The sequence below is a fragment of the Panthera pardus genome, unplaced genomic scaffold (assembly GCF_024362965.1).
Source record: "Panthera pardus isolate Hobbes unplaced genomic scaffold, ASM2436296v1 HiC_scaffold_22, whole genome shotgun sequence".
Taxonomy (NCBI): Eukaryota; Metazoa; Chordata; class Mammalia; order Carnivora; family Felidae; genus Panthera; species Panthera pardus.
The window spans coordinates 46,135,606-46,160,006 of NW_026526788.1; the positions used below are offsets into that span (position 1 = coordinate 46,135,606).

At 41.6% G+C, this 24,401-nt stretch overlaps 1 protein-coding gene across 4 annotated transcripts in view; it reads left to right on the forward strand.

The window, feature by feature from the left end:
* Nucleotides 1-24,401, forward strand: part of WDFY4 (WDFY family member 4) — a 295,826-nt gene that overhangs the window by 170,145 nt on the left and 101,280 nt on the right. For all 4 annotated transcript variants that reach the window (XM_019444889.2, XM_019444887.2, XM_019444885.2 and 1 more), the window contains 4 exons: nt 10,607-10,684; nt 16,692-16,898; nt 18,663-18,714; nt 21,447-21,613. In XM_019444889.2, coding sequence (XP_019300434.2) covers nt 10,607-10,684; nt 16,692-16,898; nt 18,663-18,714; nt 21,447-21,613 — 504 coding nt within the window. The remainder of the gene's footprint in view (nt 1-10,606; nt 10,685-16,691; nt 16,899-18,662; nt 18,715-21,446; nt 21,614-24,401) is intronic.

Here is a 24,401-nt window from a genome sequence, read left to right on the forward strand (position 1 = left end):
AAGCAAGTCCTTAAGACCAGCCCACCCTTCAGAGTGGGCTCCTGGTGAGGAAAGCATCTACATATATTATCTGAAATTCTTCCGTAAGGAAGGTTTTTCTCTTCTGCCCCATTATTTATTTATTCAATCTTTTTTTTTTATATCCGTAGGGTCTCATCCATATTTATTTTATAATTTGGGCTATCATCCTCTAAGCCTGTTATTTATCTTGCGTTCGATCGCTCCAGCTCTTTGCTGAGAATATTTAATTGCTCTCACACTTGTTTTCACCGTAGGTCTCTTGATCTTTTGTCCATTGATCACAAACATGAATCCACATGCCTTACATGTATTTTAGTGCATCCTTACTGTAATCATTCTAACATTCTTGGAGTGTGTATTATTCAGGATAAGTTAGGTTATGTTGCGGTAACAAACATCCTCGAACTGAATTGTCCTAAAATAGCGAAGGCTTATTTCCCACTTGTGTTACAAGTGCCTTGTGAGTTGGCCAGGAGTCTACCGTGCCTTGTCCTCCCTCAGAGACATTAGCTCGTGGAGCAGCCATCATCTAGAACATTGAGTGTTACCATGGCAATTAAAAAAGAACTTAGCAAATATCTCATGAGTCTTTTAAGCTTCTGCACACTTCTCCCCAGCCCCACCTAGCTAAAAGGTAGCAGGAAGGGCGATCATGCCATGTCCCTATAGGAGGAGAGAACTGACACTATTTGGCCAACAGCATTATTGGCCACCATACTGTTTTTTCCTTCAGGTTTTCTTTTCTATGCAAATCTATACAGATTTAACTCTTATTATTGTTAGCATATGGCTGTCCAACCTCCTTTTAAAAATCAATATATCGAAAACCTGGTTCCATATCATTAAATCTTTTTTGCCATCAGGGCTGCAGTGAACGGTTGTATAGGTTGCACGCAAAGGCATCTGGCCAGAGTGGCAACAGGAAGCTGAAATCCAGCCTTTTTTCCATTATTCAAGTCATCCATCCAGGTCCAGGACAGTATCTGCCCAAAAAGGGACACAAAGGTGCTATGTGGGCTAGTGGTGGCGTTTTGGGAGAGCATGATTTGTATGACTGCATAATACTGTCTCATAAGGAAGAGCCAGCCTCCCATGTGTTGATATTTACGTTGTTTCATTTTGTGCTACTATACCTGGGATGGTGGAAAATGTTGTCAGTGAATGTTTGTGTATGTATCTTAGGGTTTCTTTGCAAGAAATTACAAGCAGAGAAAATGGTGAGGATTCAAAAGAGATGTACAAAGTGTCAGCGCACAGTAGATAACAGTCCAGGTGAAGAGTTTAGTCCTGGACCCAGCACGTGTGGTGCTTGGCTGGAGAGGCCAGGAGCTCTAGCTGTAATCTTGGCCCCAAGTTCCTGAGCAGAGTCTGAGGGGCTGTCTTCAGATGCTGGCCTTCCTTGTGTTTGCAGGGCCACACAGCTGTGATTACAGGGCTAATGATGCTTTAAACAAACAAGTGTAACGACCATCATCAGAGGACAGCAGGCACTTCCTGTGGGGCCATGTGGGCAAGAGGGTCACCAGCATCTGGCCAGCCCCAGGGGTGCCCTGGCAAAGGTGGGCCCTACCAAGCCGAGGTCAGCTCACTTACAGGTGAGCCCACAGTGGGATATGCCCCATTTCCCAGTCCAAGATCTGGTCTGGATTCTGTAGCCAAGCCCTTCCCTAAGGAGGCACTGGGACAGCAGGGCACGGGCTCTAAACCAGATCTGGACCCTCTCAAACCTCCAAACAGCCGTCTGAGGCCCTTTGTTCTACTTCAGAGGTTCTCAAACTCTTTAACACACAGGCAGTTGCTAAGCAAAGGCTATTTAGTTCCAATAAACGATGCAGAGCTCTGCTCTGAATTTGTCCCTGATCCATGTGCCACATTCACTGCTGCCCAGGCAGATGGGCCTGTGCCCTTGAACCGACCCAAATCGCCCACCTCCTGTCTCTACATACCAAGTGTGACAACTTTCTAGAGCATGAAAGTTCTCAAAGCCCAACAGGAGAGTAGTGTTTGCCTAGCACTGTGGAGACGCGCGGGGTGGAAATGTGCGTGGGGAAGACACACGTGATGGCGGCCTCCAAGAGCTCATCTTCCGGGGCTTCCACTTCCTTGGAGTGTTTTGTTGGAGTCATTCACCCTCGCTTATCCCACTTATCATCATACAGATTTGTCAGGAGACTAAATATTAAATGTGATAATGCACATGGAAACTTCTTTGTCCTCTGTAAAGTGCTAGGTCCTTCCTTTCACCTCCAAGCACGAAGAGCCTCTCCCTCCCCCAGTACTCAGGTCAACCTCTACTTGGGCTGCCGATCTCATCCTTTCTCGTTTATCTGGCAGAACCTGCACCATCAGGGACCTTTTCCTTTGCTTTTCAACTGTCTCCCATTCACTGCCAAGCTCCCCTCAGTGCGGTAATACACTTGAGTTCTATTCTTCCTCTTTTATCCTATGACCTTCTCCCACCTCTTTTTCTCTTCTTCAGAGTCAAGTTTCTTGAATGAGTTGCCTATACTCATGGTCTCCACTTCCTTATCCTATTTCTAGTTGACTTATTGCTATCTAATCATCCCTCTGAAACAACTCTCAGAAGTTGCCAATGACCAGTTCCTGCAGACAAATCCAATGGATGTTTTCAGGCCTCATCTTACAGGACTTCTCTGGTGCATTCGCTGTGGTCACATGGCCTTGGCTTCCATGGTCTCTCTTTATGGTTTTCCTTAAACCTCTCTAACCTTTCTCCTGCTGGCCCGAACTTTGCTAGTGTTTTCCAGCTTTTGTACCTTGTCTCCCCAGTCTCCTCTTTGTACCTACTCTCTAGGAGGGATCTTATCATCTCTCAGGGTTTTCCTATCATCTGGTTGGTCATGACTCACAAATTCATCAACCTGGGATGTCTCATCTGAGCTTTATTCGAGGGATGTGCAGCCATACCTCTGACACTTGAATTCAGCGTGTTACACATCACATCATTTAAACTTGCTTTCTCTTGTTCTTGTGATCTCTCTCTCTCTTTTTTAAATGTATATTTATTTTTGAGAGAGAGAGAGAGGCTGAGAGAGAAGGCGACAAAGGATCCAAAGACGGCTCTGCGCTGACAGCAGAGAGCCCGATGTGGAGCTCGAACTCACCACAAGATAGTAACCTGACCTGAAATTGGAAGCTTAACTGATTGAGCCACCCAGGCATCCTCTCTTAATTTTTCTTAGTTTATCTAATTTAATTCACTCAATTAGGCAAACCAGAAATTTTGGAGAAATTCTTACTCTCTCATACAGTCACTGATTCCTACCAATTTTACATTTCTTATAGTTCTTGAATTTGACTTCTCCACTTTACTCATTCCTCCATCTAATGTCTCACTTGTCCTGTGACAGTGGTGTCCTAAGGGGGCTCCCTACTTCCAGTCTTTCCTTCATTAAATTCGTCTTTCAAATTGCTGTAAGAGTGAGCAATTAAAATGCTAATGGACCACATCAGACTTCTATTTAAAATCTCTCCTTTAAGATACATACAGCTAAAGCAACATCTCAACCACAGAACCTTCCCTGAACATGATTGGTGATGAGGTCTCCTCTTCTGTGTATTTACTGGGTCCTGTGTTACCATGTCCTGTGCATAGCTCTGTCTCGACATTGGTCATGGCAGCTCATAACCATCTGTCTCTTCCATCACATTCCACAAAACCAGATATGAGGTTCATCTTTGTACTCCAGCGCCTGGAAAATAGGAGAAGGACAATGAATGTTTTCTGAACTTAACAATAGAGAGTAAATTTGACATTAGAAATGAAGTATCTGAGCAAGGATGCAAACACTCCTGGGCTATAGCTATTGTAGCTAGGCTATTTTTTTGAAGAGTAAAGATGGTTTATAACTTAACTCACACAGAATTTTATCTAATTGTGAAGTTCGAAGAGACCATCTAAGTCAACTGTTTTTAACTGATCTTACCTGTGACCTACATACAAATAGTCTCTTTGGGTGACCCTTTTCAGTTTACAGAGTACTTTCATTCTATAGTCTCACCCTATCTTCATAACATCTATTTAGAATAATCAGAAGAGATACTGTTAACCTCATTTTATAGATGGTAAATCAAATCTCAAGACATATCAAGTGGTTTGCCCATGTACTGTGGGTAGTAAGGACCAAGAACCAAGGTCCCTGGACTTCTCTTTCTACCTCCATACCCTCACTTAGCAACACGGAGCAACATGGAAGTCTGGACATGTTGTCACATGTCTTGCTGGAGTCTGCCTGCCTGAGAAACTCCCTGCTCTGGTCCCATTTAAGCCCCTGGGGTCACCCACACAAGGCCCATCCATCCCTTTTTGGCAAGATGTGTGGCACATGTGCTACGTGACAGGAGCTGCTTTGTGTCCAAGTGCTCCCCAAGAGCTCTCTTCTGCTGAAAGTCTCCAGAGCACCGTGTATGAAAGAGGTCTGGGCTTCTGCCTTAGATGTAAAATTAGTCAAATTTGTCACCATTTTATGTCACTTACAATGCTCATAATGATTGCTTTACTTATAAATGTGTGTAAATATGTGTAAACAGCCATATGAAAGAAAATTCTGCAAAAAAAAAAAAAAAAGGAAATCAAAGAAAAGAAAGAAATCATTCTATTCCCACTACTTCAAAACTGTTAAGTGGGGTTTTACAATTATATTGTTTTCATATTTTTGAATCTGTGCTGATAAACACTTTTTTTATTTTATTGAAATGTAACACACATAGAAAAAAGTGTTTAGATCACAAATATTCACATTTAAGAATTTTAACAGAGTGAACATGTGACCAGTACTCAGAGAAGAAAATATAGCATTATATTATATTACCCAGAAGCACTCCCAAACCCCATGTTCTTTCCTGGTCACTAGACCCCTCTTTTCTCCGAGGAACCATTATCCTAGCCTCTAATATCACACATTAGTTTTTCATGCTTTTACTTTTATGTAAATGAAATGACATAGTATATATGCTTTTCTCTGGCTTATTTCCCTCCAGACTGTGTGCAATTTATCTATGTCATTGCATGGAGTAGTAATTTATTGATTTTCATATTGTTAGAACAATAATTCTTAGGACCCATTTACCCTCTTAAAAATGACTGGGGACTCCAAAAAGCCTTGTTTATGTTTATTGTATCTATTGATATTTACCACATTAGAAATTAAGACAAAATTTAAAAAGTAATGCATTTTATTAATTCATTTAAAAGTAACAGTAATAAATCCATTATATTTAAAAATAAATAGCACTTTTAATGAATATGTTTTTCAAAATAAAAATTATTAAAAGGGGAGTATTGTTTTATATTTTTGCAGGTCTCTTTAATATCTGTCTGACTTAGTAAGAGGACAGTTGGATTCAATTCCTGTATCTGCTTCTTTACTCAATCAGTTGTACTGTATTTTTTTTTTTTTGGTTGAAATATATGAAGAAAATCTAGCTCCCTGTAGATATGCAGTTTGAATTCAGAAAGGAAATTATAGACATTCTTTGATACTCCACCAAAACTCAACAAGTAATAGCTTCTTAAAGGTTAGTTGAAACCTTTATCAGTGAATTTTTTTGTCCATTAAACATATTGATCTGTTTTGCACTTTGGATATTTTAACTCATACATGATTTTATAACATGCGTCTAACATGCTTTTGGAATATTGGTTCCTTGAGTTACGTAGATCTCCTTAATGTTGACACATTTCCTTGGATAATATGGAAAAAACATGTTCATGTCCCCACCAATATTAAAAATTTTAGCTACTGTCAAGCTTATAGAGGCAGATATACGTTTTCTAACATTCTAATATTTGAAATTTGAAAGCTTAATTTTATCATTGTCAGAAAATACTGTCAGTTGTTTTATTTGAGAAGACAGGTCTACTTTATTTTATTTTGCTTTTTTTGTTGCTATTGTGAGTGGAACTGTTTTCTTAATTTCCTTTTTGGATAGTTTGTTCTTTGTGTGTAGAAACATGACTCATTTTTGTATGGTGATTTTGTATCCTACAACGTTATTGAATTCATTTGTTAGTTCTAACAGTTTCCTTTCCTTTCCTTTTCTTTCTTTCTTTCTTTCTTTCTTTCTTTCTTTCTTTCTTTCTTTCTTCTTTGGTTGAGTATGTAGGGTTTTCTACATATATGATTATATCATCTACAAACAGAAATAATTTTACTTCTTCCTTTCTAATTTGGATGTCTTTTATTTATTTTTCTTATTTAATTGCTCTGACTAGGACTCCCAGTGCTATGTTGAATAGAAGTGGTAACAGTGAGCATCTTTGCTTTCTGGTGGATCCTAGAGGGAAAACTTTTGGTTTTCCCCACTGATTATGATGTTAGGTGTGGGCTTTTCACATATGGCCTTTATTATGTTTAGGTAAATTCCTTTTATACTTCTTTTTTTGAGAGCTTTATCATAAATAAATGTTCAACTTTGTTAGATGCTTTCCCTGTGTCTTTTGAGGTGCTCATGTTCTTTTGTTCTTTCATTCTGTAAATGTGGTATATGACATTGATTGATTTGCAGATGTTGAATCATCCTTTTATCCTAGGGAAAAATTCTAGTAGGTCGTGGTGTATTATTATTGTAATGTGCTGTTGAATTCTATTTGCTAGCATTTTATTGAGGATTTTTGCATCTCTGTTTACAGGTATATTGGCCTATAGTGTTCCTTTTTGTGACATCTGTCTGGCTTTGGTATCAGGATGATGCTAGCCTCATAAAATGAGTTTAGAAGTGTTCCCTCTTCTTCTGTTTTTTTTTTTTTTTGTTTTTGTTTTTGTTTTTTGGAAATTTAAGAAGGATTGGTATTAATTATGTAGCAACACATTATGCTTTATCTATTGCTGATTTCCACTGAATTTTTTCTCAAATTTGGTCTCTCATCCTCTAATTACTGTTTATGCCCAGGCCTGAAATTTTCTTTGTTGGGGGAGTTTTATTTGCAGATTTAGTTTCTGTAATAGACATCGCACAATTTAGATTTTCTGTTTCTTTTTGTATCAGTTTTGGTAAGTTATGTTTTCCGGGGAATGTGTGTGTGTAGTTCATCCAAATTTCAAATGTATTAGCATAAAGTTATTCATAATGATTCTTTGAATGTTTGTAGAATCTAGAATGATGTCTCGTTTTCTTTTTCCTGCTCTTGGTAACTTTTGACTGTTTTTTTTTTCTTTATCAGAATTTCTGGGGGAGATATTAAACGTATTTTCCTTGGGTTTGAATTGTTTTTCAAATTTCTTGATAGATTACATGCTTATTTTTTCTAATAATACTATTGGTATATTACATATATCCCCACAAAAAAGTTTTAGTTCTATCATACATGCTTTATTATGTGATATTTTCATTTTCATTTAGGCTAAAATATTTTCTAACTTCCATTTTGATTTCTTCTTTGACCTATGGGCTACTTAAAACAATATTGCTTAATTTTTAAATATATGGGGATTAAAAAAAAATTGCTTGTAACTTAATCCCACTATGTTCAAAAAAGTATATTCTGTGTAATTTCGGCCATTTGAAATTATTTTATGTTTGTTCCATGTTCCATCCTGTGGCAGGTTTTAGTAGTAATTCCATTTGAGCGTTCTGTATCATTTATTTTCTGCAATTTTTTAAACAGTTCATCAGATGAGGCTTGCCTACTATAGTCTTCAAATATTCTTTATTTCTATTTCTTGTCAGCTTCTTCGGTTAGTTACTGAGAGATAAGTTATCTTCTTCCAGTATGATTGTAGACTTGTTTGCTTCTCCTTTCAATTCTGTTATGTTATATATTATATATTCTGAGGCTATATTAATAGATGCCTCACATTTAGAACTTATACTTTCCTAGTGTATTTATCCTTTATCATTATGAAGTACCGTCTTCATTCCTAATAACACTTCTTACTTTAAAGACTGCTACTTGTACAGTTTTACCACATTTCTTTTGGTTAGCCTTCGTCTAGTTTATTTTTTTTTACCATCATTTTACTTTCAACCTTTTGTGTCCTTATTTCAAGGAGTATCTCTTTTTAAGTAGCATTTACTTAGGTTTTCCTTTTTGATACAGTTTATCTTTTATTTGGAGCATTTACTCTATTTACGTTGAATGTAATTAATGACAATTTTAGTTTAAATCCACCTTGTTTAAAATTTTCTGTTTGTAATATCTGTTATTTATTCCTTTTTCCCCTCTTTCAACATATTATCAACTATTTTAAATTATTGTACTTCCCTTCTATTACCTGGAAGTCACATATTCTTTTATTATGTTTTTAGTGGTTAGCCTAGAAATTACAATGTGCATATTTGCTTTATTTAAGTCTAATGTAAATTAGACCCTTTTTCCAAATTAAAAAAAATTTTTTTAATGTTTATTTATTTTTGAGAGCAAGAGAGAGAAAAGGACACAGAGCATGGGGGGCTGGCAGAGAGAGGGGAGACACAGAATCTGAAGTAGGTTTCAGGTTCCGAGCTGTCAGCACAGAGCCTGACATGGGGCTCAAACCCACCAATCGTGAGATCATGACCTGAGACCAAGTCGGATGCTCAACCAACTGAGCCACCCAGGCGCCCCCCCCCCCCCCAAATTTTTAATTGAAGAAACCTAGGACACTATTTCATTTACCCCATCCATCTTTTGTTATTTTTTCATGTGTTTTAATTCTTATTTTTTAAACCCTGTAAGTTTTTATTATTATTGCTATTATTGTTTTCCAATAGCCAAAATTCATTTAGATATACTAATATATTTACCATTTCTGTAGTCTTTCATTCATTCCAAAGATATATGCTTCAATATGAAATCATTTTCATTCTACCCCAAAAGCTCCTTCAGTGTTTCACTTCATGCAGTTCTGCTGGTAATGCATTCTGTCAGTATTATTCGCCTGCAAATGTTTTGGTTTGTCTTTATTTTTGAAAGATATTTTCACTGGGTAGAGGCTTTGAGCTTGTCAGTTTTTTTTTTTTCTTTCATGATTCGAAGATGTTCCGTTTTCTTCTGGCCCCTACCATTCTTACTGTCGCCTCTTTAAAGATGATAAGAACTTTTGCTATCTTTTTGAATATTTTTTCTTTTTTGCAGTTTAATTGTGATGGGCTTCTGGGTGGTTTTCTAACTGTATTTTTCTTGTTTGAGGTTTACAGAATTTCTCAAATCTGTGGCTCAATGAGTCTTTCACCCGTTTGGGAAGATTCTCATTAACTTTCCAGATATTGCTTCTTTGTCTCCTCCCCTTTGGAGACACCAGTCCACATATGCTAGATGCTTTCTCTATATTACATACGTATCTAACTATCTTTGTCTTAAGTGTTTTCCATACTTATATCTCATCATATTTAGCAAGAATATTTCTTCCATTTTACTCACCCTCTGTTCAGTTGTATCCACTCTGCTGTCAGACTTACCTATGGAGTTTCTAATTTCAATTAATTCATTTCACAGACTTAGAATTTTTATCTGGTTATTTTCCATAGATTCCATATCTCTTGCAAAAGCCTCCATTCTGCCTTTTTTGGACTACCTTGCCTTATTTTAAGGTCCATGTGTGGTAACTGTAATGTCTGGACATATGTGGGGGTATGTTTTTATTATCTGTTTTTCCGTTCATCCTTTTAACAGGCACATCTAGTAATTTCTGCTTGACTACTGAACATTTCGTATGAAAATTCTCAGTTAGAGGCTTCAGATGGTGGGATCCTTCTCCAGAAAGGACTTTCTTTGCCTTCTGGCACGTACTTGGAGTGGGGGCAGATCACTATAATGTACTCAGAGTTTGAGCCCGTTGGAAGTCAGGTTTCAGCTTTGTAAGACCTGGTCTATTTCCAATCCGCCTTTATTTCTACGGCGCAGCCCTTGAGAGATCCCACTATAAAGCCCAAATCCTGTTGGTTTTTACAACTTACACTGCTTATAAATCAGAAACTGCTTAAAAGAGAACATCAGTGCAGAAAGCTGGGCTTGCCTCTCTGTACTGTCCTATTTCTGGACTCTTGGTCTCTTATGGCCTAGGTGTCTTGGTGAGCCTGAATTCCTATTTTTGTCTCCTTAGCCACCTGAAAGCATCACAATTTCCGTTAAGCTTTTCTGCTTCTTACCCACCACTTTCTGTTCAGCTCAACTTCTTGTGTTATTTGCAAACTTGCAAATATGCCAGGGGCAAAAAATCATAGATATCAGGCATTGGGCACATCTCAGTGAGTTTTCTTTATCTCCAAGATCTTGACATCTTAAATCTTGGCTCTCTTGGTACTCTCTGCTGCCTTAAAGGAGATTATTCAAATATGGCTTTTCTTTTTATTCTTGGGAGGAAGACTGACCTGTTGTAAGCTAGCTCACGATAGCTGGAAGTGGAAGTAACCCACAGACGTGTATGTGTGTGTGCGTGTGAATGTGTGTGTGCACATGTGTGTGCGTGTGTGCATATCTGTATGCGTGGTGTCAGCGTAAGTGAAGTCTTTATTGATGAGGTTGTGACTGAGTTGACCAACAAAACTTGTAACCGTTATTTCCCCTGATAATTGGTCAGAATGGAGAAGTTTTTATCTGAAATCACAACTGTCATTAAGCTGTGACCTGTTTTCTCTCTTCCAGGATTTCGTGTCGTGTATCGAGAACTACAGAAGAAGAGGACAGGAACTATATGCATCTTTATACAAAGATCATGTCCAGGTAAGAAGCAGAACAGCTCTTTTCTCTGCACAGAAGCCAGGAATCTACCCTGGACCTGGAGCAAAGAATCAGGAAGGCCTTTGGTTTAAGTTCTAGTTGGCTAAGTCAATAATTGGCCAGCAACGAGTCAGACCTACTTGTGTAACCTGTGCAGTGAATGTGGACCCACGCTGTCAGCAGCTGAGGAAATAGTCAGCATGTTTATCCTCTCATCTACCCATTCATTCACTAGTAAATAGGTGTCGACCCCGAGTGCCTCAGACCTGTACAGGTGCAACTGTACACAGAGCAGACATGGCCTCACTCTCTGGTAACTTCACTCTACTTCTCTGGAGGGATAGATATGAAATAACTACACAAATAAATCGATCATTATTACTCGTGTTGAGCAAGAGACACGGAAAATACAGGTACAATGAGAGATTATGATGTGGGGAGAATTTAACTTGGGCCGATCAGATGCCCCCTCCAAGAAAGTGACCATTAAGTTAAGATCTGGAGGAGGAGGATGGACGGAAGTATTCTGAGGATGTGTTTTTGGCTAAGGGAAGGCATGTGGGAAGTTCCTAATCAGGAAAGAGCTGGATGCCGCCAGTTAACTGGAAGAAGAAGCGACTGGGTGACCTGAACCGGAGATGAACAAGGGTGAAGACGAGGCAGGGCCACAACACACAGGGCTTGCTGCCTCCTTAGGGATTTTGCATTTTACCCTAAGTTCAATGGGTCGCCACCATGAGGGCAGATGTAGATACTTACAACCCCTCTCTAGGTGTGATTTCTGGACAGTCAATATAAAGAGCACTGACTGTCATGCCAGTGAGATCTCTAGTTGAGTCTCAGGTCTACCTCGTCCCAGGCCTGTAGTCTGAGTCTCAGGGTCCCCCTTTCAAAGAAGGGATAATATTTCCTAACTGTAAAAATTAAAGAGAAAGCATAGAGCACCAAGAAGTGACTGGCAGGGAATACATGTCCATTGTGCGGTTATGGAATGGCTAAGAGGTTCATCTTTAGTCTGTGTTGTTGTTAACAAACATTTTATTTTTTTATTTTTATTTTTGTTAACAAACGTTTTAAAAAATTGTTGCTAAAAATAGAGCACAACATATACATAGTATTAAAACCCCACTAAAAATACTATTTGCTTTACGATTTCTCTGTTCCAAAATCTATGCTGAGTACAGGAAAGGCAGAGGTTATAATGTCACTGCTGTGCCTTGAAGGTTCTTAAAACCCAATAGAAGGACCAAGAGTAAGGAAATAACCACAAGCAGGGTGATGAGGCCAATTCTAGGATATTCTACTATAAAGAGTAGAGTAATAGGGTGTAAGGAGTCATGAGGCATGGCTGGGATGGGGTGAGGGGCCAAGGAAGGCCTGCCCAAATGTCAGGGGAACAAAATCGGCTCTGATCAACTTCGGCCAAGTAACCTGGTCTAATTCCCTCCAAATAAGCTCACTTGGGAGCCCACACATGCCCCCGGAAATAAGGATTCATGAGCTGTGCAGCCTGCACCCCAGAAACACACAGGTTAGCAACATAGCCTCCCCAGCTATCCTGTGAGTAAGGACAGGGGCAGTTTATCAGACTTGACAGGGGTGAAAGAGGGGTTTGGGGGTCTACAGGACATGCGGCTATCAAAGCTATCAGGAGACATTCCTGTTTCTCTGGTTGCACAAGCTGGTCTGAAGCAGACTCTCAGTGTGGAGAAGAACCTCCTCATGGGCACCTACATTGTTGACTGCACTGCACAGCTGGAGGGGTGCCCTGCTGGCTTAGCCGCTTGGTATCTGAGCCCCTCGGACAGGCCCTTGCACATCAATGCCCCACCACTTGTATTCACTGACTTCTTTCAGGATTAGCAATATAGCTAATAAATTCAATTGCTCTTGGGGGAAAATACGATGAATTGTTTAAGATTACATCCTTTGTTTATGGACATCCTCGCCACACTTGTTTCATTCCAAGATAGAGGGTGTTGTTTGTCTAAACATCCAAATCAGCACCCAGTCGAGAATGTGAGAATCTCTCTTCCTACGGTTGGAAGAGCCTGGGAGATTTGCTGATGACTGGAAGAGATGTGCTGTGTGGTACTTTGTGAGTTTCTGCTGGAATGTGTGAGACTGAAAGTTCGTGGGGGAAGGACAGAACCTCGGCAGAGGCTCCGAGCCCACGAGGAAAGTCCCCAGCCTTCTAGAACATTTGGCCTTGTTCATTTTCAGCAGCGGGCTTCAATGGGGTTCAGAGAATGCTTCAGAAAGTTGTGTAGAGTTTTACTGTTTGAGGTATTTTTGAGAAAATCAGCATTTGAGGCTAATCCATAAGGATACTTTCCAAGTGTTTAAATATTTAAGACAGATTGTTTCAACGTTTAAAGGAATGCAGAGGTAATCACCATCTGCCAGAGATAATGGGGCCTAGAGCATCCACCCTGCTTTTTTAAGGGGCAATACATTTTCTGAGGGCAGCCCCCACTCTACTTCCAGAAAAGCCAGGTCCAAATTCTGTGAAGAGATCAGGCTAGTGAAACCCACCAAGTTCTTCAAGGACAGCGTGTGCTGAGTGTACTCAATGAAGCCCTCCCAGAAGGGTGGTCGTAGTGAGATTCAGGGATCCCGGCCCACAGGGCTCTCCGTAATACGTGGTGTAAGACTTCCCTAACTTGGCCTGTTGCCCACAACCGAGAGGTCTCTACAGATGGCAGGAGCCCGCAACATGACCAGTTAACATTACCCAATGCCCTGGAAGTTCATCCAAGCATCATCATATCCCATCATTATGTTACCAATAAATCAGGCAATTTGATATATCCAATCTCCCAAATTTCTTGTTGCTCCAGAAGTACTGGCAAAAACAGTTTCCTCGACTCTGGCCCTGCCAGGATTCCCATTTGCCTTTTCCAAATTCTGTTTGTTCTCTTTTCTGTGGTCCAGCTGCTCTGGTTCTATGCCCAGACCATCCTGTTCTTATGGCGGTTCCTTACCATAATTGACAGAAATGCCTCATTCTGTCTGTGCTGTTTTTAAAACATTTCAGGCTTTACTGGTTAAAGCTCTTGCAAGATGCCTGCCATCCTAGAAGTGGCCTTTCTTTTATGTGAGAAGCAGTGTTCTGTCGCACACTTTTGGGTTCTCTAAGGGCCAACAGTTTGTTGCCATTTCTTGCTGAGTTTCTGTATATTAAGTTTTTTGTCACAGCTCTTTCAAATGCAAATATCAGAAGCTCAGCTCAAACTGGCTCAGGCAGCAAATGAAGTTTTGTGGTACTAAAAAATCTGGGGAAGGAGGCTTCAAGAAGAGCTGGATCCAGGTGTTTAAGCTCTGTTCTAAGCAACCTGTTTCTTCTCTCTCCCTTTCTCTTCTCTCTCCCTCTCAGGCTGTACATCCTAGAACTAGGCAACGTTCATGTAAAGGCTGGGGACCCATTTTCTAGCTTGCACAAAGGCAGTGTCTTCTTGCTGAGCTACATGCCTGTGGACTGTCTCTGCCTCAGGGGCACTCTGATGCGCATAAAGGCACCCTGACGTGGGGCAGGTGACCCCAACTGTGTACCCATGCATCTGCCTCTCTGCACTGTGTGCTCCGTATAGGTTCAGAGAGCACCATCTCCAATCCTGGGGAATCATGTGCACTAGCCCATCCTGTAATCGTCCTCCACCACTCGGATGACATTCAGAACTGAAGCCAGGGCTGGGATCAGCCCCTCCAAAGCATGGGGGACCAAAAGCAGGGAAGAGTTGGTTGCCCAGAGGAAAAGCTCATTAATGCTACTGAAAAGTTTCCATTCAGCCCCAAGTCATAGCTACCTCTAACGTACCAGAAATCCTGCCTCTAAGTCTCTAAGCATTTGGCCCAATCGAGCTTGAAGCCGAAAGGGGACCTTACCTTATGCAGAAACACAGGCATTAGAGAGCACCTTGAAGGTGGCATGCCTGGGTGGCTCAGTCGGTAATGTGTCCCACGTTGGCTCAAGTCATGATCTCACAGTTCGTGAATTCGAGCCCCTCATCAGGCTCTCTGCTATTAGTGTGAAGCCTGCTTCCATCCTGTATGCCCCCCTCTGTCTGTCCCCTTCTCAAATAAACATTGAAAAAAAAAGCAGAGCACCTTGCAGGTATGGGAACTCAGGGCTTTTGCCGTTTGATCATCCTGTGTCCTCTCTCCTGGGACCACTTGGGGCTTTCTGTCACGGACTAAACAATCACTCATCTCTGAGGGATCTCACTACTGACACATGCCTGTCTGGCTGCAGGTATTTGAAACAACTTATTTGCTCTGTGATGAAGACACAGGCAGCCATGAACCCCCAGGTTCATAGGTAGATCCTTGGGGTGAAGAAGATACTGTTTAAAGACTAATTTTAAATCCAAGGTGGACAACCCAATAGTTTGGGATTACTCATCCTCTATGAAGCTTAATATGTTATTCGAAACCCAGTGACAATCTCCAGGGAGCTGAAATATTTTCCCTAAACGTGTATTCATTTCATATAGCCTCATCCCTGTAAAAGGCTTTGGACAGGACAGACATTATTTTTCTGGAGTTCCTTATTAACCAGTCGGAGTATTATATAAAATGCTGTTTGGGATATAAATGTGAGAACTGTGGAGAAACAAAATAATCTCGCTTTGAAATAGGATTTGCTTTATTCACAATAACAATACTGTTTACACTGAGAAAGTCACCGCATAAAGACTCTTGAAAATATTGTCTCTTTTAATCCTTACATAAACCCATGGCTTTATTATTATTGTAATATCATTAACTGCATTTGATGAAGCCCCTTTCCATGAGACAACTAGAGAATAGCAGAAACATGATGATAACCCTGGTTCGTCTGACCCCAAAGACCACGGAACGAGCGCTGTATTGTCTGTTATATTCAGCTCCATCACCCGGTGGTCCTTGGAGAAACCACGTCTCCTCTCCCAGACTTGATTTCTTTATGAGGATAGTAGAAATCATTTAAAAGTTTCAAGCTTCACGCATGGTGCCGCTGGGTAGAGGAACGGAGATACAGCAGGTGAGGGGCTCAGCCCTGATGCATGATAGTGATTTCTTTTCTCTTGACGTTAAGTTGATGAGATTTGTGCTTCTCAACATTAACACACCTTTCAATTTTCTGAAAACTTAAAATCAAAAGATAGGGCAAATAACCATCAAATATTTGAATAACTGCAAAAGTTCACCCCAAAGACAAAGCAGATTCCGCTGTCAAAGCTGACAGGTGTCAAGTTTCCTTTGACAGGTGATGAGACAACTTCAGTGTGGCATACAAAAGCAGTTTGGGGGGGGGGGGGGTCAGTCAAGTGCCACATATGCAAACTATAAAGATGTCATCAGTAAGGGATTATCGTCATTAATAGCAAAGGTTTTAGTTTCCACATACATTCTAGAATTCTTCAACATTCTAGACTCCTAGGATATTAGGATTTGAAAGACCCTTAGATGATATCTAGGCCAAAGTTCTCATTTGACAGTTGGAGAATCTGAGGTCCAGAGACAGAGATGACTTTCTCGGATCTACCAATTGTTGGCAGGTCTGTGATTCCGCCCCCCCCCCCCCCCATACACACACCTCCAGTCCAGACACTGGAAGGAGTATCTTCAGCATCATTTTTGAAGGGCAGGGGTTGTGGTGAGATTCTGTGTTCCATTTATAAAGTCCATTCTGTCCAACCTATTCTGATGAATAGTGTCAGGACCTTCAGGTCCTATTGTGCTCTGCACAACACCCAGCAGTCACATGGTTCTGAAGGCCAGCGAGCAGATGGTTTTCTCCTCCCCCAACCTGGATTGAATGGTCTCAGAGCTGAAAAACCACTATCTTCTCCTGGCCTGCTCCTGGCTCCAGGATGTATACTCCACACCGTGAGGGTGCTCAGGGATGCCTGTAGGGTTTAATTTTTCTCAACCAATTAAGAGGGCTTGGTCTGTTCATCCCCAGAGGTTCGGGGCCAAGCCCATGAGGAAATGTGTCTAAGGGTGACCCTGTACTTCTGCTTCCCAGAGACGGAGATGTAACAACATCAAGGCGGCCAATGCCTGGGCCAAGATTCAGGAGCAGCTTTTTGGGGAGCTGGGCTTGTGGGGCCAAACGACAGAAGCCACACTTTGCTCCAGGTGGGAACTGGACTGGAGAGAGGGACCAGCTCGCATGAGGAAACGTGTGAAACGCTTGTCTCCGCTGGAAGCCCTAAGTCCAGAAAGGCTCAAGGTAAGAGTTAGATGCAGTGAAACAAGGATGCTTCCAAGCAGGAAATGTGTAGGGAAGTGTCTTCTGAGCTATTCCTTCTCATGCTGTTTTCACCAGGAGTGCTTTGGGAATGCTTTGGCATGGGCAGGTAGGAGAGATCATGTGCAGTTAAGTGTAAGAGTGCTATAATTTATTCTTGATGCCATTTAAAAGAAGAAAAGAATAAACCCTCAGTTTGTTCTCAGTTTTTAAGAATATCTTATGCTTTGGTTGATGGGGGGTGGGAGGGAGGGGAGGGCAGGTGATGGGTATTGAGGAGGGCACCTTTTGGGATGAGCACTGGGTGTTGTATGGAAACCAATTTGACAATAAATTTCATATTAAAAAAAGAATAATAAAATGAAATGAAATGAAATAAAATAAAATAAAATAAAATAAAATAAAGAAAAAAAAGAAGAAAAAAATCACTAAACCTCCCAGGTATATAGAAAGGCTGCTGTAACTACAGCCTGAATAAATAAGAAAATGAGTGAGTGAATGAATAGTTGAGTGGTTCATATCTACACCACTGACCCAGTACCACGCTGACATCCACAAAAGTCCAGTGGAATAATCTGGGCATCAGTGTTTGGAAGGAGCTAAGTCATGACCATCGTCTGCATAAGTTATCTGTAATGGAGCAGTCGTAACCAGCCCTGCTATGGCCATTATTGCATAATCGAATCTCATAGCAAGTTTTACAGTGGAAATATCTTGAACTCAGCCATTTCTGCAAGCATGAACCTGTGGCCCAGGGAGTCCAAACAACATTGGAGCCATTGGTTTCCCAAGCAACAGGATCTAGGTGGTCCCTGGGAGTTTGCTTTGATGAAGCGTGAATTCTGTGTCATCAGACTGACAGTTCTGCCTTTTAAAGAACGGGGAACCAGTTGGATTAGGAGTGGATATGGAAAAATCTGTTAATAGTTCTCTCATGTCTTCATTGAGGGATTCCGATTTAAGATATTCTAGAAGGCAGCCTTCCAAACAGTGGAATGCAAGACATTTCCTTCTGCATTCCTCCTGAGATACAACGTCGGGTTTATTCTGTAGTCTGTAACCTCAGGATCTTTTATCCACTTTAAATCCTTCCTAAAACTTAACGAAAAAAAATTATATTTCATTCATTCAGTAGACACTTGAATTTTTTTCAATTTAAATTCAAGTTAGTTAATATACAGTGTAGTCTTGGCTTCAGGAGTGGAACCCAGTGATTCCTCTCTTACGTACAGACACTTGAATTTTTAATGTATTATCAATGAACATCTGGTTTTATATAGTATTTTCCCCCCAATACATTTCTTAGGAAGTGGCGGCAGGAAAAATAAGTATCCTGTCCACTGTGCTAGTGACAAAGCCAAAGGCTGGCTGTGAAATCTGGTCTCTGGCCTCTCAGGCTGCCTAGCCCCAGATCCTGTGCCTAGTCACCTCTCCAGGGTGGCCCACATCACAGACATCTGAGATGCTATTTGATCCCATTTTGGCATCATCTTTGGTAATTACTGTAAATCCTACTTAATGGAAGATTGTGGGTTTTTTCCCCTTTGACTCAGGAACATTAATACTTACGTTTTATTGTGGTCCTTTAGGATTTAGCATTCCTCCCTTCTTGCATCTAAGACTTGTGACTATATGAGTAATTTGAGGGGGTCACATGCATGTGTGTATGTGAACCTGTGTAATGGGGTGAGGGGCACCATAGTAGTATTCAGGATTTAATTTCTCTATTCTCTTGTTTTGTTTCAGGAAAATCAAGACAGAAACAGCAACGTGTCTCAAACAAATGTTGAAAGCCAAGGTACTCCATTTATCATTTTACCTGTTTTTCATTAATCATCAAACCAATTCTTGGTTTTATTTAATATGAAATTAATACTTTGGAGGAAGAAAATGCTTATGTCTGAAGTAGGCGATGCTAAGACTCTTGGCATTACTGTGCTCTCCAGGATGAGGAGGAAAGTATTCCAGACCTTGACACTCTGGTAGGGGAAGAATTTTATATTATAGTTATAACAATAAAATTTTTTTCAGGGGAACTATCTTGTCAATTTGCTATGTCAGGGAAACCTCAAAAGCATCCCTAAATAATACTAATACATGTGCGGTATGTGACCCAAAACACATAGGAGGAAAATAAGAAAATACTTCAAAGTAAAAATGGGCAAAAGAGGTATTTAAAATTTTTTTAAACTGAATCCTCTGATTGTAAAACCAGCTGCAATAGTCACTATTATTTCCCAAGCTAAAAAATATATATATACTTCGAATCGTTTTTGATGTTTATACTGACTCTTCAATTGTATAATCCTCATGGAGGGATTTGGCTGAATTGGTTTGCTGAAAATCCAGGGTTTATTTTCAGAGCCCATTTGGCATGAACACACTGAAACACACACACACGAATACACACGCAGACACACACCGACATACACACTCTATTTCAGATTTTGTGTTTCTACCAGACCCTGCCTTTTGCTTCAAACACTCCCTGTCTGTGAGTTTCATTGTCTCCTCAGCTGCAGCGTGTGTCCTGTCCTTAATTAAATGACAGCTTCCTACCACTGATCAAACTTGTCTCACTCAGTGCCTTAGTGACCGGATTTTGCATTGAGCTTGCTATCTTGCCAGTCTACAATAACAAAGCCTGGAAGTGAAGATGCTGGGCCTTGATCCCAGGTTGATTTGGGGGTCCCACTGTGGCACAGGACTTGGGACAGTCTTGTAATGCCCATTTGCTTCTCTCCTCTTTAACTCAAGCCCCACAGCTCCAGGATCACAATGATAGTCTACCTGTGTTCCCTTTCAGAGGGAGTATCTGCAGAGATTGTGGTGGTGGGAAGCATGCGCTGATGTTGACTATGGCCATGGGCTGTGGCGTCCCCTTGTCCTGAAATGCAGATTCTTGCCCCCAGTAGGGGGTTCAGCCAGAGAAGAAGAAGAAAGGGCTTCTGGTTCTCCCCTATGCTTTCCTGGGTGCCTGTATCTATACAGCATTCTCCCTGCTTGGGGAAAAGCCTATGTGGGTATTGTGAGCAGCAGACACTTTCATTCTTCTAGTTGGGAGACTCCCAGGTGCAGAGGAGCTCAAAGAGGTGAGCAGCTTAGCACACACACACACAAAAATGGCTAGTAGCCCCACAGCTTTGCAGTCATGTGCCGTGTGCCTGTTCTAGGCAGGTGGGCATCTGGGACAGGGTGGGGGAACAGGATCCAGAAATTATGTAAGTATGTGCTCAGCTGGCACCCAAATATCTGTGCCCAGCAGTACATGCTTAGGAAATAAGTCAAGGTGTGCACACACATGATCGCAGCACAGCACATTCACAGTAGAAATAGAAACCAGTTGTATCTCCAAAAAACTGGAGATGGATTAGGTGATGATGAAAGAGTCACACAATAGAATATTACACAGCCATTTTAGTTGATTTCAAAGAACTTTCAGTGGAATAAGAAAGTGCTCATGAGATAATCAAGTAAAAATAATACTAGGAAAGAAAGTTGTAAATGCAGCGTAATTCCTATCATGTCAAAAAATTATGTGTTTGTGCATATACATATACGTACAGAAAAGGTGTTAGAAGTAAAGAACCGAAATTGTGAACAGTGAGAACAAACGTGGTTCAGATTCTGCCTCTAGTTCTTTGTAGCCATATGACCCTGAGCAAAGTAATCAGCCCCTTTCACTTTCCCCTGATTGTAAAGGGAGAAGGAAATAGAATCTACAACCCACTTGGAGTAGATGAAAAAACTGTCATCAAAAGCATCCAGCACAGAAGTGCTTACTACATCTGAGCTGTTATTATTAGCACTATTTCTGGGTGCCTGAGTGATACTTGTTTTACTTCTCAAGTTTTTAAAATTTATTCTCACAATGTCATGGATTTTCCAAGATCACAGTGCATCCATAATTAGAAAAAAAAAAAACTCACTCTTTTCAAAGAGTGAATGAAGTGAAATTCAGAGAAAGCAGATTCTGGATGACCCTCAAGGGAACTGCTCTGCTGATTAATGAGGGTGAATTTTGAAGTGTTGCCCTGTGGTCACTCTGGAGCTACAGAGCAGCCAGCCCTGGGCACACCTTCCAGAGTGAATCAACCTAACGGTGTGTTGACCACACCACAGGGTCAGAGGGGTGGTGTTCATTTTCAGAAACAGTGGGGCACATGCTGAGGTCCCACCACTCACTTGTGCCTTGAAACCTTGGAGTTTCTCTTGGTAACTCAGGCCCAAGCTGTGCACCATCCCTCGTGAGGCCAGGTGGCTTGCGTCAAAAAACGTGTGACCTGGGGCACCTGGGTGGCTCAGTCGGTTAAGCGTCTGACTTCGGCTCAGGTCGTGATCTCACGGTTTGTGGGTTCGAGCCCCACATCAGGCTCTGTGCTGATATCCCAGAGCCTGGGGCTTGCTTTGGATTCTGTGTCTCCCTCTGTCTCTGCCCCTTCCCTGCTCACACTCTGTCTTTCTCTGTCTCTCAACAATAAATAAATGTTTAAAAAAAAAACACACACGTGTCCCTTTATGCTGCTGCAGATGAGCTGACATCAGAGGAAGCTGAGATCAAGACAGATGAGGTAGCGGTGGACTGCACTCAGCTTACCTTCTTCCCTGCCCTACACGAAAGTCTGCACTCTGAAGATTTCTTGGAACTGTGCCGGGAAAGACAAGTTATTTTACAAGAGCTTCTCGATCATGAAAAGGTAATATAGCCCATCACAATTATTCTTCCAAGATTATCAAACATGAGAGATCAAGCTTTCTTCATTCACGCAGGAGTTGATAGCTCTCTTCACTGTAAAACAAAACAAAGCAAAACAAAACAAAACAAAAAAACAAAACACAATGAGCAAAAAGACCAGGCACGCTCCTAAATTTGTGGGACCAGAGCAAGGGTACAAATAGAAACTGACACACCTTGCATCAAGAGTTTAAAAGATATAAATTCAGCTAATACGCTGTTATGAAATACGCTGTAATAACTTCCAACAATGACCTTTGTAATACCTGGAAGATCAGTTTCAGATTTGGAATTCTCGATCTGGTTGTTCGGCACCTTGGCTCCCTGCCTGCAGTCTGGCCACCTTGAGGGATCCATCCCACATTGAGTGTGGAACTGTTGCGACACTCAGCCCCTAGGTCCAAGCTGGGTCTAGATTGCTCATCCGGCAGGCAGCCTCCCCTGGGCTACCACTCAGGCCCAGGGATAAGCATACTTGTATCCCCATCATTCCTTAGCAGGGTGAACATGGAGACGATAAGCACATGGGCCAGGAGCCAGGCTAGACAGTTAGCAGAGGAGTCCATAGTCTGGGATGCCGGGAAAGGGCTTGCGGGACCCATGGCATGGCCCCTTGGTATGACTGGACAAGGACCAGAGGGATCCCTGAAGTATGGACCCAGTGGAGGGCCCTTTTTTAATTTTTTTAATGTTTATTTATTTTTGAGAGCGAGACAGAGACAGACACAGAGACAGAGAGACAGAGCACAAGTGCGGGAGGGGCAGAGAGAGAGGGAGACACAGAATCCGAAGCAGGCTCCAGGCTCTGAGCTGTCAGCACAGAGCCTGACATGGGCCTTGAACCCACAGACCATGAGATCATGACCTGAGCCAAAGTTGGACAGTTAACCGACTGGGCCACCCAGGTGCTCCCTGGAGGACCCTTCTTAACCAGGTCTAAGAAAGGTATGGAAAATGAAGCTTATGCCTTAGAGTAAAACAGACCTGAGCTCAAATTCCAACTTGGCAGCATACTAAAGTGCGTGTTACCTCACCTCTGTGAGCCTCAGTTTTCCTTATCTTTAATATGGAATGTAGAGCAATCATTTCACAAAATCCTTGTAAGGTTTACATGGGATAATGGAAGCAAAGAGACTAGCTCAGAGCTGGGCACATGTAGGGTGGCCTGTTAGAGACAAACTCTCTTCTGTCTCCAGAGGTTGGGTGTGTCAAGGGTCTCCAAGTCTTACCCATCAACACTTCCATTCAGAATGTAAGTGAAGGAGATGTGCCAACAGAACAGAGGAGCAGTCAGGGTGTGGTCCAGGGTGTAGTTTAACCAACATAGTCGTATAACAACATCATCCTTCTTATACTTGCTTAACCCAAGTCTTCCAGGCGTGGAGCACATTTGCAGTCCTTATCACACCTCTTGCCACCATGACTTTGCTCATGCTGGTTCATCCACCTGCAGTGCCCCACCCACTGGACTCCTGGTGGCTGACTCTCTGAAGTTGATCTTGACCGCTCCCCACTCTGGGACCTGGAGTACTTGCAGCCTCCATTTCCCCCTGCATCACCTCCTACCCTTGCTCCTGGCACACAGACTAACCTTCCCCACCTCACCTATCTGCCTCTCTCACTGCACTGATCCTCTTTAACAGAGGGACTGCTGGGCACCGAACCTCAGGCATACCTGGAGTAGACATTCAGTAAACGCTGATGAATGAAGATTTGTTAAATTCATGTTCATTTTATTTTGACTGTGGAAGTAATGTATGTGTCTACGTCGTGAAATTTTAAAAAGGTGGAAATCAAAACATATATACATAACATGTACCTCGACACATATACATTTATATACGTGTGTGTACGTGTTCATAACATCCCAGCTGCTGAGGATAACAGCTGATAACAGTTCGGATGTATCACTCTAGTATTGTGTTCATTTGAGAAATGGATATTTGAGAAATGTGTTGTCAGTTGAAAAACAGCTAGGAGATTAATGCTTTCTATCAAAACTTTTCTTTGCCTTATGCCCTCAGAAGATTGTATAAAGAGGTGATTCTCAACAGGGGGAAGCTTTACCCCCAGGGGGATATTTACCAATATCTGGAGACATCTTCAGTTTCGTGATTTGGTAGGGAAGGAGTGCTATTGGTTTCTGGTAGGCAGAGGCCAAGGTTGTCGCTAACAATCCTACAATTGCTCAGGACAGTCCCACCTTCCACTAGAAAATAATTATTCAGTCCAGAACGTCTATAGTGTCAGAGTGGGAAACCCTGAAGTGAAGGATGTATATTAAGCAGATGTCGTGTTCCAACCATCCCCTCCTATTTTCTTCATAGGATAAAGAAAATACTGGATCATATGTCTCCATTTGGTTATTTTCCTTGTTTTGCTAACAACAGATCAACAACAAAGCTTTGCTTTTGCTTGGTACATTGATTTTCTGTTGCCGCCATAACAAACTACCACAAACTTAGTGACTTAAAGCAACACATGTTTATTATCTCAAAAGTCCCAGCACAACACGGCTCCAATGGCTCTCTAAATGTTTAGAGTCGCACAGAGCTGAAAGCAAGGTGTTGACCAGGCTGCGTTTCTTTTGAGAGGTTCTGGAAATGAATCCATGTTCAAGTTCATCTGGGTGTTGGCAGAACTTGGTCCAATGCTTCTGTAGGACTGAGGTCCCTGTTTCTTTGCTGCCTGGCAGATAGGGGTCATTCTCAGCTTCTAGAGGCCACCCACATCCCTTGCCTTGTGGCCCC